At 47.5% G+C, this 19010-nt stretch overlaps 1 protein-coding gene across 1 annotated transcript in view; it reads left to right on the top strand.

The window, feature by feature from the left end:
- LOC140999279 (IQ motif and SEC7 domain-containing protein 1-like) overlaps positions 1-17764 on the top strand; it is a 25993-nt gene extending 8229 nt beyond the window's left edge. The window contains exons 2-20 of the mRNA XM_073469602.1: positions 869-1036; positions 1655-1855; positions 1921-2010; positions 2395-2446; positions 2611-3034; positions 3312-3363; positions 3532-3745; positions 3848-4265; positions 5278-5436; positions 5520-5642; positions 5735-5901; positions 6539-6678; positions 6951-7076; positions 8198-8297; positions 13451-13612; positions 14488-14703; positions 15881-15930; positions 16529-17086; positions 17216-17764. Coding sequence (XP_073325703.1) covers positions 869-1036; positions 1655-1855; positions 1921-2010; positions 2395-2446; positions 2611-3034; positions 3312-3363; positions 3532-3745; positions 3848-4265; positions 5278-5436; positions 5520-5642; positions 5735-5901; positions 6539-6678; positions 6951-7076; positions 8198-8297; positions 13451-13612; positions 14488-14703; positions 15881-15930; positions 16529-17086; positions 17216-17764 — 3969 coding nt within the window. The remainder of the gene's footprint in view (positions 1-868; positions 1037-1654; positions 1856-1920; positions 2011-2394; positions 2447-2610; positions 3035-3311; positions 3364-3531; positions 3746-3847; positions 4266-5277; positions 5437-5519; positions 5643-5734; positions 5902-6538; positions 6679-6950; positions 7077-8197; positions 8298-13450; positions 13613-14487; positions 14704-15880; positions 15931-16528; positions 17087-17215) is intronic.
- Positions 17765-19010: the final 1246 nt, after the last annotated feature.

Here is a 19010-nt window from a genome sequence, read left to right as displayed (position 1 = left end):
CACACACAGGTAATGACACAGTAACACGCACAACAGGTGTGCAGCCAGTGCAGAAGTTGGACTCGTATCATCGTGTTAAATATGAGCGAGTGAAAATCACGTGTCAGCTGCGTTAGTTTAAGGAGTTTACCTCAACTGTCACTCTTTTGATTTGTTTTATCATCAAGGTCGAAATAAATCATTTCTGTGATCTCCAACATGTTCTGGTGATGAAGCTCTTAGTCCACTTACATTTAGACGCGTCACCCGTCTCGGCTGGATCGAATGGTTGTCTGCCATCAAAAAAAGCTACGTTTAAAAACAGCGAAGCGTATAAGAGATGGACAGAAATACGATTACTAAAACCACCTTTAAAACACTTTTAATAACTTGTGGCAGATAAGTTACAACAATAAAACAGAATGGCAAACTAGCTAGTAAGCTAGTAAGCATGCGAGCTAATGAGCAGGCAGAGATCCCAGATCGATTCGATTTGATTTGTTTTTTACATCCTCGACACCTGGCAGAACATGTGCACCCACTTCGGTTTGCAGCTGCTGTGAAGATTTTGGCTGAAAAATAACATCTTAACAAATCAATTTGGGATCTCAGGGCCTCTCAGGAAACTTGGAATATGCCAGACGAGCTGTATGCAGCCATTTTTATTATTTTGTTTATTGTTCCCAGCTACTTCGGTTGTTTAGGAAATACGACACTTCACCTGACTTTCCATCATTATGGGGTTGAGTAGATAATACCTTTTCATCTTTGGGTGAACTGTTCCTTTACCTTGTCACTGTCTTCCCCACTGACTCCAGGGTATTATCTGACACAGCTAAACAAAAACAAAAGACATAGAGTGATTTCCTGTCTCCCTGTCCTCCCTCAGGGTAGCTCCCCCATCTCTCCCCCCAGCCCGGCGAGCCTTGCCTGGGCTCAACGCAGCCGACACCAGCCTGCCAGCCTGGCGCTCCGCAAGCAAGAGGAGGAGGAGAGCAAACGCTGCAAGGCTCTATCCGACAGCTATGAGCTCTCTACAGACCTCCAGGACAAGAAGGTACACCGCTGCAGCAGGTTCACCTGCTCAAGACACCACCGCTTCACCAAACATGGACTCTTCCAATTAGGTTTTCATGTAACTGTGTTTGTTACACTCGAGTTGAATGCAGCTTTTTCAAACAAGGCAACACACACCAGCAGCGTACAATGCACGTCAAAACGCCCACACCTATTGTTTCACACACACACACACACACACACACACACACACACACACACACACCACCGTGGGTTGATTCTCAGTGACGTGTCAGGTTATGCCTGTCCTCTATAACAACATCAGTGTGCTTCAGTTGTATCACGTTTGATTCCCACATCAGTGTATCCTAGTTACTGTAACTTCACTTCTGACTGTTGGTTGTGTCGCATGTTTGCAGACGCCACATTACAGACTTCATAAGACATTTTGGCACGTTGTACGACTTATTCAGCGTCATGATGTCAGTTTTGTTTTAGAATTAACGCTGAAGGAAACAACAGTGACCAACAAAGAGAAAAACAACAAAGCACCTGAGTTACCTCAGTTTGATATAAAGTTCAGACCAAAGCCAAGCTGTTGTCTTCACTCTGGAAACATGCTGATTGGCTGCCTGTTTGCGCTGGTGCTGCCTGACAGGTGGAGATGCTGGAGAGGAAGTACGGGGGCCAGTTTGTGTCCCGGCGGGCGGCGAGAACGATCCAGACGGCGTTCAGGCAGTACCGCATGAACAAGAACTTCGAGAGGCTTCGCAGCTCCGCCTCCGAGAGCAGGATGACCCGACGCATCATCCTGTCCAACATGAGGATGCAGGTACACGTACACACATATACACACACTGTATACACAACACACAAAACACACAGCAGAATGTAACGATGTTTGTCTGCTGGTCTTTGGTCCAGTACTCGTTCGATGAGCGGCAGCCGCAGGGTCAGGGGTCAGCAGGTCAGCAGGGGTCAGACGACACAGGAGACGACTCCTTCTCTAAGCAGGTAAACACACATTTGTCACCTTCTCAGCGTTCAACACCGACGTCAGCAAAACACCACCTGTGCTGTGTGGACGCAGCATTAGCAGTGATTCATGTATCTTCACTAGAACAGGGACAATGCAGAGAAATATTAACCTGATATAAAACCAGGAGACATCGAAATTATTTCAGAGATTTACAACGAGACAACAATTTATCCGTTCAGCGTCATTCAGGATTTCCTTTTTCAGTGAAGCTAGCCTGTTGGAGAAGCTAACCCCGGTGTTAGCCTGTTGGAGAAGCTAACCCCGGTGTTAGCCTGTTGGAGAAGCTAACCCTGATGTTAGCCTGTTGGAGAAGCTAACACATGTATAACAGGTGTTGTGACGGTGTTTTGCGTCTGCAGGTTAAGTCTTTGGCCGACTCCATGGACGACTCCCTCACCTGCCAGTCTGGCCGTGAAGACTCACAGGAAGTGGGAGGAGAGGGGGAGGATGACGACGAGGAGGATGAGGAGGAGGGAGATGAAGAAGAGGAAGAGGAGGAGGAGGAAGGGGAGGAGGATGAGGAGGAAGACGAGGATGAAGATTACAGAGAGTGTGCATGGCGCAACGCCAACCAGCCTCACGACGCTTGGCAGGCCGTGTGGTGGGAGTCGGGGGGAGAGGAGGCGTGGGAGGAGGTGCCGCCATGCACGAGGACAGCACCGCCACCTCCTTCAGCGATGTCACCCTCTACATGGACGAGGGCTGCCTCCCCTCCTCGCCGCTCTCCCGCCCCCCGTCCTCGCCGCTCTCCCGTCCAGCCTCCAGCTCCGACACAGAGTACTGGGGAGGAGGGGGAGGAGTTGGTGCAGGGGGGAGGGAGGACAGCAGAGAGACAGAGGGAGGCAGCATCGCCAGCCGGAGGAGCAGCACCCCCTGCACAGAGTGTCGAGGGGAGTACAGAGGGAGGGCAGGAGGAGGAGGAGGCGGAGGTGGAGGAGGACACCTGCCTGTTCTGACTATCGAACCGCCCAGTGACAGCTCAGTGGACATGAGTGACAGGTCAGCACAGCCAATCAGAGAGCTTCCACAGACAAACACGTAATTCATAAATAAAATGTTTACATTCATGCCAAAAATGTTTTTCAGTGGTGGAAGAAGTATTCAGATACTTGACTTAAATACCACACTAAAACTACTCTGCGCTGCATCACTAGTTCCTGAGATGAGATTTTAAGTTTTTTAGTCGTTTTATTTTGAAGACGTTTGAATCATCGAGATGTTTAATTGTCGCCGTGTCTTGAATCTTTAACATGTACGTCATTGTTCAAATCCTCAGGTCAGAGCGAGGCTCTATCGGACGCCTGGTGTACGAGCAGGAGTCGTCAGGAGTGGAGCGAGGAGGAGAGAGGGAGAGGAGGGGAGGAGGGGAAGGAGAGAGTGGAGAGGATGAGCGAGGAGGAGGAGGAGGAGGAGGAGGGGGAGGAAGCAGCGAAGCCGACTCTCCACAGGGAACCATCAAACACAAACCAAACGGCCGCTCGGTCGCCACGGCGCAGGGACAGACTCGCAGCCCCGCCAACGTGCCCTTACCGATGCCTTCGGCCCGGACCCTGCCGCCACACCCGCTGCCTCACCCACTCCAACACCAACACCCCCACCCCCACCCCCACTCGCACCCTCACCCGTCACCCATCCCCCACCTACCCACCATCCTCCACCACCACCCGCAGTACAACCAGCCGCACATCATGCACATGCACCACGTGCACGGCAGCAGCCCTTACATGCAGCACGCTCACCACTTTGCCCAGCACCACTACCACCACCTGCACCACCAACACCAACACCACCACCTCCCCCATGCTTACCCAGAACCCCCATCTTCCCCGCTACCATCCCCTGTACCACCACTCACACCTCTCTCACCCCTTCCGCCGCCGCTCACCCCCTCACCGCTGTCCTCCTCCTCCTCCTCCGCGCTCCAGAACATGGAGGCGCAGCAGCAGCACCACGCCCACCACCCACATCTCCACCACCACCATCTGCTCTGCTCGGATGGAGACAACGAGAGCGTCAACTCCACCACCACCAACTCCAACGACGACACGACGGTCAACAACTGCAGCTCCGGCTCCTCGTCACGAGACAGCCTGCGGGAGCCAATCGGAGGAGCCACGCTGGGGAAACAGACCTATCAGAGAGAGAGCCGACACAGCTGGGACTCACCCGCCTTTAACAACGACGTGGTGCAGCGGCGGCAATACCGCATCGGACTCAACCTGTTCAACAAGTACGTGTGTGTCCATGAATCCTGTTAACAGTCAGCTAGATAATAATCCACAGGTTAGTTTCAGAATCCGTCATCCTCTCAATTAAAGATATAATATGCAACATTTCTGCGTTAAAATGTATAAAAAGGACTCGACCTTTGTTCTGTATGTTGTTGAGTTGTGTTCTTACATCATCCCAGATGTTTCCAACAATGTTCAAACCAGAGAAACCCACAAGTTTCCTCAAGGTAACAGAGAGAGTGAGGAAGGAAGTCGCCTGATCTGATCTGAGTAGATAATACCTCAAAACATGACCTCGTCTGATGGTGGTTGTCTAAGGGTGTGTTCATCGTCACCTCTGAGTTTGACAAGTAACGTTACGTTCATGAAGTAAAGTCCATTTCCCCTCCAGCTCCAGTCAGCAGTCAACAGTACAGAACCTGGAGGTCACCTCCGGATCACTGCTGCAGTCAGGTTGATAAACAGGAGTGAAGATAAATCCACTTTTTAATCCCACAAGTTACAAACTAATCTCTGAGCTCTCCTCCCGTCGGTGAACGGCTCCAGAAGGTCTGGATCTGCACCGACTCTCTCCTCCAGAGCTAAGAGGCTAATCCTCTTGCATTCTGATTGGTTTAGGTTTATCAAGGCAAGTCTCAATGATCGATTAATCAATCAAGTATTAATGATAAAGCCGTGTCATGAATAATTGTCAACATGTTCTTTAATCAGTAAAGCAGAATTTGAAAGCATGTTTCACAGTCGACTCTATGCTCCGTTTTATTGTTTAGTTAAGATAAAGTTGTGTGGTAACACAGAGCAAAGTCCTGTTCAACACCCCCAAAACCCCACAGAGGTGAGCAGGCTTCTGTGTAGGTGAGATAAAAAGCAGCTTATAAACCAGTTATGAATCATCTCAAAAGTTTGCCAGAAGCTCGAACTCATCTGCACTTAAAAACTCAACCAAGGTGAAATAAAAATGAATAAAACAAACAAAAAACGTATAGAAAGTGTGTCTTGTGTCGGCTACAGGAAGCCGGAGAAGGGGATCCAGTACCTGATCGAGAGGGGCTTCGTGTCGGACACGCCGGTGGGCATCGCCAGGTTCATTCTGGAGAGGAAAGGACTGAGCAGGCAGATGATCGGAGAGTTCCTGGGGAGCCGGCAGCAGTTCAACAAGGACGTCCTCGAGTGAGTACAAGACGCTCACATGACTGTTAGTGTAAATATGCATCACTGAGACTCCCTGAGCGTCTGTCTGTGTCTGTCTGCAGCTGTGTCCTGGATGAGATGGATTTCTCAGGGATGGATCTAGACGATGCTCTGAGGAAGTTCCAGGCTCAGATTAAAGTTCAGGGTGAAGCTCAGCGGGTGGAGCGACTGGTGGAGGCCTTCAGGTACTGACCCGCAGCACCGGTTGGAAGGACACAGTGAGTCAGTGCAGTTTGAGATGTTTTGTTTCATGTCTTCTCTCTCTCTCTCTCTCCAGTCAGCGGTACTGTGTTTGTAACCCGGTGCTGATCCGGCAGTTCCAGAATCCAGACACCATCTTCATCCTGGCCTTCGCCATCATCCTCCTCAACACGGACATGTACAGCCCCAACGTCAAGCCGGAGAGGAAGATGAAGCTGGAGGACTTCATCAAGAACCTGCGGGGTCAGTCAGCAGATCGTTGGCTGTTGTCGTCACTGCTAACAGGAGATGTTGCTCAAAGCTGATTGGACGGCTGATTTAAAAAAAAAAAAAGATTTTTCATCAAATTTATCAAATCAGCTTTTATATTAATTTTTAATCCCTGTAAAGGAGTTAGCATGTGAAGCTAACACTGAAAACCTTTTTGAACTTAACAGACTTAACTCACAAGTACTGTACATTTTGAGGTACTTGTACTTGAATAACAATAAAGTAATGTAAATATTAACGCATCAAGAATTATAATAAAATAATATAATATACATCATTCTGAAATGAACCATTTTGCATAATGATTTCTTTACTCTAAGTATGTGTTGACACAAAGAGTTTTGTACTTTTAAAACAAAGTTTAATAAAGTATTTATTCACTACACTACACACACTAATACACTGGCATTCAGATTTTTACTTCCTGAGGCATCACTTCTTCGACTCAGCAGGTTCTCCTGATTTAACTTCTGCCATTAGATGATTATTGTTTGATTATTTGATTGTTTGATCGATGGATTGTAACTCTGACAGTCAGAGATGTGAGTCAAAAACCAAGTTAACCTAAAAAAACTTGAATTTTCATTTCAACTTGTTTGTTTCCATCAAGGTGTTGACAACGGTCAGGACATCCCCAGGGACCTGCTGGTGGCGATCTACGGAAGGATCCAGAAATGGGAGCTGAGGACCAACGATGACCACGTGTCTCAGGTCCAGGCGGTGGAGAGGATGGTGGTCGGCAAGAAGCCTGTAAGATCCTCCATTTTAATGTCTGCACACTGTTTGTGTTCAGGTGACTTCACCTGTCAGACAACACGTGAATATGCAGCACTACAAACTGTATTACTGTTTATTAAAGAGTGGAGCCCAGATTAGATGTTGGTGTCCGTGGTAGATATTATCACAGTGAATCTGACCGAACCCAGCCCTGAAACATCCCTGCAGACCTTTGGCATGCAGACTGTGTTAATGTCGTGTTTTGTGTGTGTGTGTGTGTGTGTGTGTGTGTGTGTGTTTTGCAGGTGCTCTCCCTGCCTCATCGCAGGTTGGTGTGCTGCTGTCAGCTGTTCGAGGTTCCAGATCCAAACAGAGGTCAGCGGAGCGGCGTGCACCAGAGAGAAGTCTTCCTGTTCAACGACCTGCTGATGGTAATCAATACGCTCTGTATGTGTGTGTGTGTGTGTGTGTCTGTGTGTGTGTGTGTGTGTGCACAGCTCGTACTACAGGGGATTTCTGAACCGTCAGTTATGGATCGTGTTGAAAAGAATTATCCCATAACGCTCCGGTCCTGTTTAATGCTGTGCTCCAGAAATGTCGAAGACTCTGACTTCCTATTAGAGGAAATGCAAATGCCTTAAGCAGGAAACCCAGAGAGGATCTGTCAACAAGGTTCAGCCGTCAAGTGTCTTCATTTACCCGTGAAACTCAAGTTATTAAAAACAAAAACAATAGAAAGTACGTGTTTAATTCTGGTGGATAAAGTTTTCCAGCACTTCTTTAAACAGTAACTCTGTAACGCTTTTAGCTTCACGTTCATCCGTCATGTCTCTTGATTAGCGCTCAACAATATGTAAAAAACAAATCTTCTTTTCACAGATAACAAGATATTAGTCACTGTCTTTTTACACACTGAATATCAGAGAACAATGATTATAATAATAACAACATTACACCATTATACTTCCTGTTCACACCACCTGAAAGCAGTCCAGAAACAGGAAACAACCAGAGTCACAAAACGATAAAAATAAACATCTTATAAAATAACTTTTTCTGCTTTACATTGTCGTTGCTTAGATTGTTGCATGAAATATGGTTCGTATATCCTCCTTATAACACAGCTAACAGGTATAAATAAAGGGAGTGACACCAGCCCGGGCTTTATATTATATAGAGCACGTCACATGAAGGTCGCTGCAGACGTCATCCACCAGTTTCTAATGTGACAGCGTGCCGGTTAACAAACTGTGAAGCGGGTGAGTTCTCGTCTCCACGTACAGGCGACGTCACGATGAGCACGTCTCTCAGAAGAAGACGCGACTCCAACTGTGAATCAGCTTTAATTCATAATTAATTAATCATATTTTAAATGTTTTTGCAGCGTGGCAACAAACGTCTCCAGTTTATATGGAGAAAAGATTCACACGTCTCACTGAGTGATATTAAAAACCTCTCACCTCGACACACAGACGAGCGTCAGCATCATCACACGCTCTGTTGTCTCCCTCCTGCCGTGACTCGTTTCTTCTCGTCTCCTGCTTCTCATCAGGTGACAAAGATCTTCCAGAAGAAGAAGACCTCAGTGACGTACAACTTCAGACAATCATTCCCTCTGTTGGACATGCAGGTCCACACCTTCCAGAACACCTGTAAGTACCGCTCGCTCTCTCTCTCTCTCTCTCGCTCTCACTCTCTCTCGTCCATCTGCTCCCTCCATCTGTCTCAGCCTATCTCCATTTTATTTTTTACATCTCGATTTCTTTTTTGCACTCGCTCAACGCTCTATTTTTACCCCACAGTCTGCAGGCTCACTGACAAGACACACATGCAGATATATATATATATATATATATATATACACACTGAGAGGCATCAGAGCGACTGTGTTGTGCTTAAAATCTTGTAAATGGATCGACGAGGACGGTGAAATAAACCTGAACACACCAGTGTGTGTTGAAGATGCTTTGTTTGTTTGTGAGCGTGAACAACGATGGCCGAAGTGACGGACGGCGCTGGCAGAGGGCGTCACCGCAGTAACATGTTGCCATTTTACATTTCTTACAAAACACATGATGTTAAATTTATATGTGTCGTATAAACATTTCAACAATCTGTGACATATCGCGTTCACCTCACATGTATATGAGCTGACTTTCGTGTCAGGACGTTGAGGGGACAGTGGCGGTGTGACGGCAAGACGGCCGCCAAGCCAGAGACCACTGTTCAAGACTGTGTTTCAACATTTGTGAGTGAGAAACCACCGGATACCTTTTAACACGTCCTCTTTGTTACCAGACCTTCGTCATATAGTTGCAGCTTGAGTTAAGGCAAGAAAACGACGTGGTCAGGTTTAAGGAAACATTGTGGTTTGGGATTAAACTGGCTTGAGGAGTAATGGAGTACATGTTACGGGATTATGCAATTAGGATATTTTAAAAAAGGTACCTGTAGTCCAGTAAAGTTACAGGAAAAAAGTATGTAATTAGATTACAGGATGACGTGTAACCAGGTTTACACCTGACAACAGTCTCACACAACAAGTTTGGATTCTTACAGAGTACACACTCGGTATTAAGATTAAATAAAAGTAATCTATTCTTCGATGTTTCTTTACTCTCGTCTTCATTTGCATGTGTTTGGTATCGTCTAAAATAGATATAGCAGGCTTAAATCATTATTTTCTTTTCTAAACCCTTGTTCAAAAAATGACAATAAATGTACCTTGTACCTTGTATTGAGGGAAGTAATCAAGTTACTTTTATATTTTGATACTTGGACATTTTTAACAGGTAATCAGTAACTGTATCAGAATACATTTTAAAGTAACCCTCCCAACCCGGGGTTAACGTACCTACGTTATTTACATAACTTCAGTAAAGTAATCTATGTGGCGTAACTTAACTACTCTGATACGTTAAAGTATTTTGTTCATAGTTCACTGTTGCTTTGTCACTGGACGCAGAACAACAGTCTCCTGTGAGAAAGTTCTGAGCTTGTTGACCGAACCATCCGCCCGGACGGCTTCACCTGACTTCCTTCTTTGCTGCCATAATAACTACTGCGGCCACTAGAGGGCTCCGCCAAACAACTAACATGAGTATATGTGGTCGACATTTACAGCTGGGTGAGACGAGCGTTTTATCATTTGTAAGTCTGAAGCCACCGGAGGTTTTTTTAACCAGACGTCAGGACATTTGCCAGCTGTGTTTGTGGCGACAGAACCAGGTCCAGTCATGATCTTCTGACTCCAACCACGTGGTTTCTGCGCCTGAATCTAACCAGATTATAAACTGTCAAAACAAATTGTAAAGTGAACCGAAAGAAATGTAGAGTTTGTTTTACAGAAACGTACATTTCCCAGATGTATTCTGGCGTTCGGGTTGCAGAGGGTGCTGAGAGTTTATGTTATAACTGTTTCGGTACCATTTCGGGGGCGGTGCTGGGTTCATGTGCTACGGTTATTTCTGAGTCCGTACGTTGTGCAATCTTAACTCGTACACCTGAGCTCGATGAAAGCGTAACACTAGATTTCACTCTTGAAATATGCACCAAAAACTGGAGACTCTGTCCCACTTGGAAATGTTCTCAACAATCTGTTAATAATCGCTTGGCAAAACGGATCGTTACTTCCCTCTCCAATTACTGAAATTACACTCAGTCTGCCAGCCTTTTTCGCTAAATGTAAAATGTAAGGCTTCGTCAGTGTGCAGAAGTGCAGTCGGTGCTGCGCTGAAAAACACCAACAGCACATTTCAAAGAGACACAGTGGAAGCATATCACAGGATTTCCTAAATATATGACTGTCAATCTGAAAACAAGGCGGCTCAGCTGCACTCCTCAAAACATGACTCATTCAGCCGACACATTTTTCAATAATGATGTTAACACAATCATATAGGGAGTCGTGTGTGTGTGTGTGAGTGTGTGGGTGTGTGTGGTTTCCAAGCCTCTATTTCAGCAGAGCAGAGTTGGCTCTCAGTTCTGTGCAGCAGATTGGAGTTGGTGGCGTTTCAGATCTGCCTCAGCACCTGTTAGCAGGACGCTAACTCTCCAGAGTTCAGCTCCAAAATCACATCTCCACCGTCTTCAGATGGCTCCACGTAACGTTTCCAAACGGCCCGCAGAGAGGCCGACCTGAAGATAAGTCCTCACTTTGACAGTTTAAAGAGCATCTGCACAGCCAGGTGAACTTCTCACCCTGCTGCGGTGATGTAGAAGTGAACTCCACCGTGTGTCAGCGATCCCAAAACACGCTGTGTGCACACCTGAAGTCTAAATCTATTTTTAACTGTCAGTACTTTACATCAATTTTCACGAGCGCTCTCTCTTCGCTGAGAGAGTGAAGGTGGCAGATGGCAGCGTTTCTGACTGCGTCATAGATAGAAGATGCAAACAAATGACCCACATTTCTCCAGAGTGCAACCAGTGGTCAAACATGTTAGCTTGCTAGCGTTAGCAATGTTAAGTCATTCAACAAACTGGGCGGATGATTCAAACAACAGAGGTGTTGTGTCATCAACGACACCTTTAAACAAACTGATGTTGGTGACAAACAGCTGTTCTTGTCCTGTTCTGATATCTCTAAATTGTTCAGAGATTGAAATTGGTCTGATGTTCTGGTCTCAGATCTTTGTGGGTCGGATCATAAATAGGGGACAACGACGACTAACCAGAGACTGAAAGTAGTGATTGGTGCAAATGTACAGGTTTCTGTAAGAAGTCAGCGATCAGCCGAAACATTATCAGACATGGACGAGACTTGTGTCACACCTCCATGGATGGGTTGGGATCTGAGGAAAAAGCAGGCCGGGTCAGAACCTTGAGCTCTTTGTCACATTTCCTCAGGCCGTTCAGGAGCAGCTTCTGTGGTTCTCAAAGCTTTAAAACTGCACTAAAGCAAACTGGAATCACTGTAGTCGTACATTTTGTTCGGAAACTATTTTTATTGCATCACAGAGACGACACTCATCTTGAATATGTAATCATAAATCATAAGATCTCATCTCCATGTTGTCATTTATGAATCGTGTTTAACTTGTTTTCAAGGGGAAACATCGTGCGAGCCGTTCCTTCAGCCACAGTGACGGACTCAAAATCAGTCAGGAAACCAGCAGAGCAGCTTTTTCAATCATTCATGTGAAGATATTCACGATGAAATGATTATCCAGAAAATCCCAATTCCATCGGTTGATGCAGCAAGTCTTTGATTTTGATATTTCACAACGTAAAACATCATAAAATACTTGATAAAGTTTATATGATAATGTTAGATGGTTTAGAAAAGGATTAATTCAGCTTCTTTAAAGCTGCTTATGAGGAGATTAAATGTACGTTAAGGTATTAAACAAAAATAATGATATAACATATATAATTTAAACTGATGAAATCCGTCATTTTCACATGTCGTCACATCATCAGTGTCAGTGTGCACTGAAGCAGAGCTGGTTGTTGTTTAGTTGGTTAGTTAGTCTTTGTTTAGTTGCTGTTGTTGTTGTTGTTGTTGTTGTTGACAGCTCTGGTTCTCCAGTTGGAGCTAAATGGGACTTGGCAGACTGTGGTGATGACTGTGACCGGGACAGATTGTCCCATATGATTCATCAGCACAATCTTACATGGACTGCTGGTGTGTGTGTGTGTGTGTGTGTGTGTGTGTGTGTGTGTGTGTGTGTGTGTGTGTGCGCTCATGTATGTGTGTGGGTGGGTGAGTGTGTGTGTATTGTGTGTGGGAGGGTGTGCGTTAATGTATCTGTGTGTATGTGTGTGTGTTGCTGGAGGAAGGTAAGACGTCACCACTTTGTCTCAGACTGAAATATCTCGACAGATTTTTGTTGATTGGCCAAAATTGTGCAGCCGTTCTGATTCTGACTGGACCTCGATGATCTCCTGACTTTTCTCTCCTTTTGTATATTTATGACCAAATACCTGAACATTCTTGATGTTCTCATCATTAGCTGCACAAATGTTAGTACAATAACACACCAAACAAAGACGGTGACCGTGTTCACCATTGAGACTACAGAGGCTGTCGGGGACATTAAACGTCCTCACAGCGAACACGGAGACTCATCTGCTCACTCGTCCGTCTTTACAGGCCACTTTAGTTACACACTGTTCTGACTCTGACTTTACAACTTGTGCATTGATCAGTTTATAGAAAACCTGGATAGTAATTGTGCAGTAAGACGCTCAGTGGTGGAGACGTTTAAGTCATGTGACCGTGATGTCGTCTGTCTGTAGCCTTTTTACTGGAGTGAACGACGTCTCTGTTGCATAAGAACCTCATGGGACAGTAAAGACGGGTGTATAATGCCCTTCAGGGTGTCCTCAATCAGGATTGAATAGACGATGTGGAGGCCACCTTGTTGGACAGTGTCCCTGTGCCTGAGTTCAGCCTCACAAAGCCGCTGGCACGACTGCAGGCTCCTGGCCTCGCTTAGTTTACTGTTAATTACATGCTAATTCAGAATCTGCACAAAGAGAGGTGGCTGGTGATCCGGTGTTACAGCTAATTTCACTCTGTGTGACTGATTTGCTAAAAGCTGCTCTGACAGAAAAGCCTCGTTCATTCAGAGAGACTCATGAGTAACACGGAGATTAAGATATTTAAGATATTTAAGATATTTAAGATATTCAAGATTGCTGCAACTGTCAAAATAATCACAACATCTCATCTCATCTACTCTCTCTCTCTCTCTCTCTCTCTCTCTCTCTGTCTCTCTCTCTGTCTCTCAGAAGTCATTTGACAGCGAGGTCACAGTGTGTTACATGTGTTGTGAAATGTGTGTGTGTGTGTCTGACCCAGACTACCCTCACGGTATCAGACTGACCTCGGCGAATCCTGGAGGAGAGAGGAAGGTGCTGATCGTCTTCACGGCTCCGAGCCAGCAGGACCGAGCACGCTTCACCTCCGACCTCCGAGAGAGCATCGCAGAGGTCCAGGACATGGAGAAGTACCGGGTGGAGTGTAAGTGATCGTCCCGCTGCAGAGGTTGTATTATAGTTGTAGACATGGTCACGGTCAGCTGTAGGACCATAGTAGCATTATTGCAGTGGGTAGTAATTACATTACTTTAATAGTAAACTTGGCAGTAACAGTAAATTAAAGGTATTAGAATGTATTTCGTGGGGGTAAAAGTACACACAAGTATCTGTCCTCCAGTAGAAGTACTGATTCACCTTCTGTACTCCAGTAAAAGTAATAGAGTACAGGCTCTGACATGTACTCAGAGTATCAGAGTAAAAAGTCTCCCTCTGAAGGACATTTGTGGTCAAAGCTAACTGAAGCTCTCGTCATATTAATATAATTCAAAGACTATTAAAGTTAAAGGTAGAGTCAGGAGGATTTGTCCCAGCTGTTCCTGAACACACCACAAAGACAGTTGATTGTTGAGTCTCATTCCCAGGACGTCAAACAGCCACATGTTGGGTTGGTAAAGCGTCCCGAGCAGCAACAAAGAGAGAAAATAAGAAAATCTCTGCAGATACGAGACACTAACACGCCTTTTCTCCCCATTCCAGCCTCCCTCTCTGACTGTTCACGTCTTTTACGTCTTTGTTTCGTCTCGCTACATATTTCAGTAATCATTACTTAGTTACATTCAACCACTGAAGACGCTTGTAGAGACAGTTCAACATTTTAGGAAATATATATCTCATGTGCAATCAACTGGAGTCGGGGTGTGGTTAGCCTAGCTTAGCATACTGAATGGTAGCAGAGGGAAACAGCTAGCGACTAGCTGATCATCCCTGTTCAGTATTTCCATTTTAACTCCCGTCCTGATTTGGATGTCTGTATTTTAACGTCTCCCTTCTCTTCTCTCTTCTCTCTGTTCTCTCCAGCCGAGCTCGAGAAGCAGAAAGGTGTGATGCGTCCAGGTGTGTTGACGGGAGGAGGACCGGGAGGAAGCGGGACGCCAGGTGCAAACACCGGCCCCATGAAGGGCGAGGTGGTGAACGGCACTCTGGGTAGACCGAGCCTCGATGACACGTACGCCTCGGTGGACGGACTCAAACGCACGGCGCTCAGCTCCTCACTGAGAGACCTCTCAGAAACAGGTGAGGACGGGGACGCGCTGCTCATCGGGGACAGATAGGAGACGTTCTGGCCCGCCGGAGCCTTTTACAGTGTTTCCCTGTTAAATAACTGTGTACATGTTATTTCTGATCTCCTGAGACGTGACTGAGATTCTGCAAAAGGGATTTTTTATTGTTTCTGTTTACTGCTGCAGTTTTTATTATGACTCACTGACTCAGAGCAAACCTACATCTGTGCTCTTATGCAACTGATGAAATAGTGATGAAATCCAAAATGGTAAAATAAAACAATAAGATGGAAGTCTGTGGCGCTCTGTCTCCACCTACTGGACAGCTGCGTGAACTACAACCTGAAATATAACAAGGCTGATTTTAGGGGGTTACTTTTATTAAGCTGCTGAGTTTTTGATTTGAGATGATGAGACAAACATTTCACTGATATCAAGACTTCATGTTTATAGACCAACATGAGGATCCGTCCCATTTTCTGAGTTTTGGCCCGAATCTGTTTTCTATCATTCATTCAGAATCCTGATGAAGGTCTCATGTTGTAGGAAGTCAGAGAAGGAGAGAGCGAGAGAGAGAGAGGGGGGGAGGGGAGAGAGAGAGGGAGAGGGAGAGAGAGGGGGAGAGAGAGAGAGAGGGGGGGGGAGGGAGAGAGAGAGAGAGGGAGGAGAGAGAGAGGGAGGGAGGGTGAGAGAGAGGGGGGGAGAGAGAGGGAGGAGAGAGAGAGGGGGAGGAGAGAGAGAGAGAGGGAGGAGAGAGAGAGAGAGGGGGGAGAGAGAGAGGGAGGGAGGGTGAGAGAGAGGGGGGGAGAGAGAGGGAGGAGAGAGAGAGAGAGAGAGAGAGTGAGAGAGAGAGAGAGAGAGGGGGGAGACAGAGAGAGCTCAGCCTAAAGCTGTCTAATGATGTAATCAGCTGAGATGTTTTATGAAGCAGAAAATGGAAATAAACTTGTAAAAAGAAAATATATTCAAGTTCCACTAAAATGTTTATTAGGATTTTTTTAGGAAATATGCATCAGAGTACGGGATGTCAGGATGTAGTTAGCCTAGCTTAGCATAAGTTGGAAGCAAAGGTAGCCGACATTCAAAACTGCACCTGCCAACACGTCTGAAGCTCACGAGTCAGTGAACATGTTGTACGTCACGTGTTGTTGAATGCATTTTAATCCTGCCTCATTCTGGTCGGGTAACAGGGAAGCGAGGTCGTAGGAACAGTGTGGGCTCATTGGACAGTACCATTGAAGTAAGTGTGGTGGGCCGTGGGAAAGCATGCGTGATGTGACCTCCCTGCACGCCGCTGCACATCACACATCACACCTCTGACTGCATGTTCGTCAGATTCATAAGAGCTGAACGTGAGGAAGATGTTCATCTACATGTGCTAAACAGGTTATGTGTGTGGAGGTCTTTGGATGTTCTGAACAGTCCAGAAATAGTTTGATAGTCGATACAGAGAGACGTGCATCAAAGATCACACCTGCTGGAATCAAACCGGGGAGGTTGCAGGTTTACGAAATTTGTTGTAACCAACCAACAGACGTCCTACACGTGCTGTCATGTGTCCACTCGTTCTTCTCCTCATTTCCTGCATGTCGGTCCTGAAATCTGCCTGTTTTACTAATTGTCAGCAAATCACGTGCACCGTACTCACACACTCACACTGCTGAGATGAACTGACATGACTTTAACTAATACCACTGAAGTGCTTCTTTTCAAATAGTCGTCTGGTTCTGTGTTTCATTCTCTTTCCTCCTTTCTTTGTTCTCTCCACCCTCTCGTATCAAACTCCTCTTCTCCTCCTCTTCTCCTCCTCTTCCTCCTCCTTCTCCTCCTCCTCTCAGGGTTCCATTATTAGCAGCCCTCGACCTCACCAGCAGCGCCCCCTGCCTGCTGGAGGTCTGTCCTACAGCCCCATGATGGTCCCTTCGTCTCCAGCAGCCTACCGGCCACACCGCCCTACTCAGAGCCCCGGTACAGGGGTGGGGGGTGGGCCGGGGCTCTGTCACAACCAAGGGGGGGCCACCACCTCCCCACTCGTGAGCGGGGGAGGGGCTGGGGGCGGAGGAGGGATGGTGGGTGGGGGAGGTCCGACTGGCGGCGGCCTGCTGGGGAATTTCTTCGGCAGTCGCCGGGGCAAAGTTCCGGGTCCCCTGACGATGACGTCGCCGACTCCGCAGGGTCCTCCGAGTCCCCTGATGATATCATCACCCCCCCACTACCCCGCCCCCGCACCTCCCATCCCCCACCCATCCTCCCCTTCCCCATGCCCCTCCCCATCGCCCAACCTCGGTCAGTCGGACTCGGGAGGAGTTGGAGGGGGAGGAGGTTCGGGAGGGGGGCCGTCCAAGCTCCAGGCTCTGCACGCCCAGTACTGCCACGGCAACAGTGGAGGAGGAGGAGTCAGTGTTACTGGGCACCAGCAGCAGCAGACGCCGCCCCCACCTTACAACCATCATCACCGCTACCACAGTCAGAGCATCCCGCAGCACCACGCCCTCGCGCACAGGTTCTCTGCCCCTCGGCGGCAGGGCCCGCCCGGCTGCGCTCCCTCTCCTACCCAGCAGCATCAGAGGATACAACATGGCGCCGCCCAGCACCCGCGCTACAATCTGGGCTTCATCACGCCGCCACCGCTGTCCCCTCACTCCCCCGTAACCCCTACTACCCCGCACGGACTCTACCACTCGCACCCTGCGGCGGGTCGGCCGGGTGGAGGCGGCAAGCTCCCACTGACCATCTCGCACTCGCAGCCCCACCCCCACGCTCACACACACTCTCACAACCACGCCGCGCACACACACTCCCCGCTCAGCCCCTCCCCCTCCGCCTCCCCCTCCACCCACTTCATTTTCTCCACCCCACCACCCCAGACACCCTCGGCGCGCCTCCTCACCCAGACACCTCCTCAGCCCTACGGACCCCAGTACCCACCGCTCACCTCCATCCCACCTCCTCCTCCGCACTCACCCTTACCTCCCCCATCGACCGGCCCGCTCTCCCTGCACCAAGGGGCAGGGGGAGGGCAAGGGGGAGGCCCCAAATCGAAACCCGTCAGCCGGATCAGCACGGTTGTGTGAGGAGGCAGAAGCTGAGGACGGTGGTCCGCCACCCCGCAGTGAGCCACCGGGGGGCGGTCATGAGAGGGAGCAGGAGAGGGAGGAGGAGAGGAGGAGGAGGTGGAGGAGGAGGAGGAGGAGGAGGAGGGCAAATGCAGGTGTATCAAAATGGCCGCCTGGTGAGGAAGAGAGCACTGAGAGCGGGGAAGAGGAAATTACTCAGCTTGTGTTATTTTCACATCCACTTCCCGCGCAAATAGAGAGACTCTCACACCGGGATCCGTTTGTTGGGCAACTTGTACCCTGTCGGGGCAGATTTTCCTGAAAAACCTGCCCGTGGAGCAACTAGCACCAAGAACATGACTCACCGCTGAAGAAAAACTCCCACATAGTCGTGCCGTCTTGGTGAAAATCTCCTCATCTTCCCTTCGTAGTGCCCTTCGGAGGCGGCCTGGGACTCAAGAGGACGCGCGTCGTTCTTGTTGACAGAGGAAGTGTTCGTGTCATATCGTGAGTAAGAATTTGTGAGTTGCTGTAGTGGACAAATGGTTCAGGGACCAGACGTGAGGGGAACAGTGCCTGAGAATTTAACACGAGGGTTAGCGCTCGATGCTAACACTACGTACGGTGTTTGGTCGATGGGACAGTTCAGGTTTTTAGGAAGCCTGAGAACGAGTCCTTTTACTATATTCCAAAAATCACAGTCGTCTTGCACCACTTTGTTTTTTCGCACAAAAAGCACTTGTACCATTGTTTTGGTTGTTGACATATTACAAGCCATGAGGTGTTACTGAGAAGCAGGAGTGGTTAGCATTAATATGGTGCAGTTTGTGTCTTAGACAGGCATGCATGACCTGTGCAATAGCTAATGAGTGTCAGTGTGTCTATGGTTAAATCCTATATGCAGGGGGTGGGGTGGGGGGTTTGTTGTAATTTAAAGCCCCAATCCAGCATTTCTGTGACCATAAAAAGTGCATTAGTGAAGGTTACTGAAGACTTTACTTTCTACATGGACAATAAACTTTTTTAAAAACTTCAAATAAGCCATCATAATAACGAAAACTACAGGTGTCTTTTTACCTTTGTGTTTTGCAAAAATGACTAAAAGCCTTTAGTGTTTGTGGATTACAGGGTTTCAGCAGGGGGCACTACACTGTTTTGGATTGGGACTTTAAAAATGAGGGGGTGGGGGGTGGTTTACATTTGACATTGTAATTTTCCAATAATGAATTATTGTGAAGGGGATTTATCTGATCATTTGTACTAA

The sequence above is a fragment of the Pagrus major genome, chromosome 7 (genome assembly GCF_040436345.1).
Source record: "Pagrus major chromosome 7, Pma_NU_1.0".
In the NCBI taxonomy this organism is placed as follows: Eukaryota; Metazoa; Chordata; class Actinopteri; order Spariformes; family Sparidae; genus Pagrus; species Pagrus major.
This window is presented reverse-complemented; position numbering and strand designations above follow the sequence as displayed.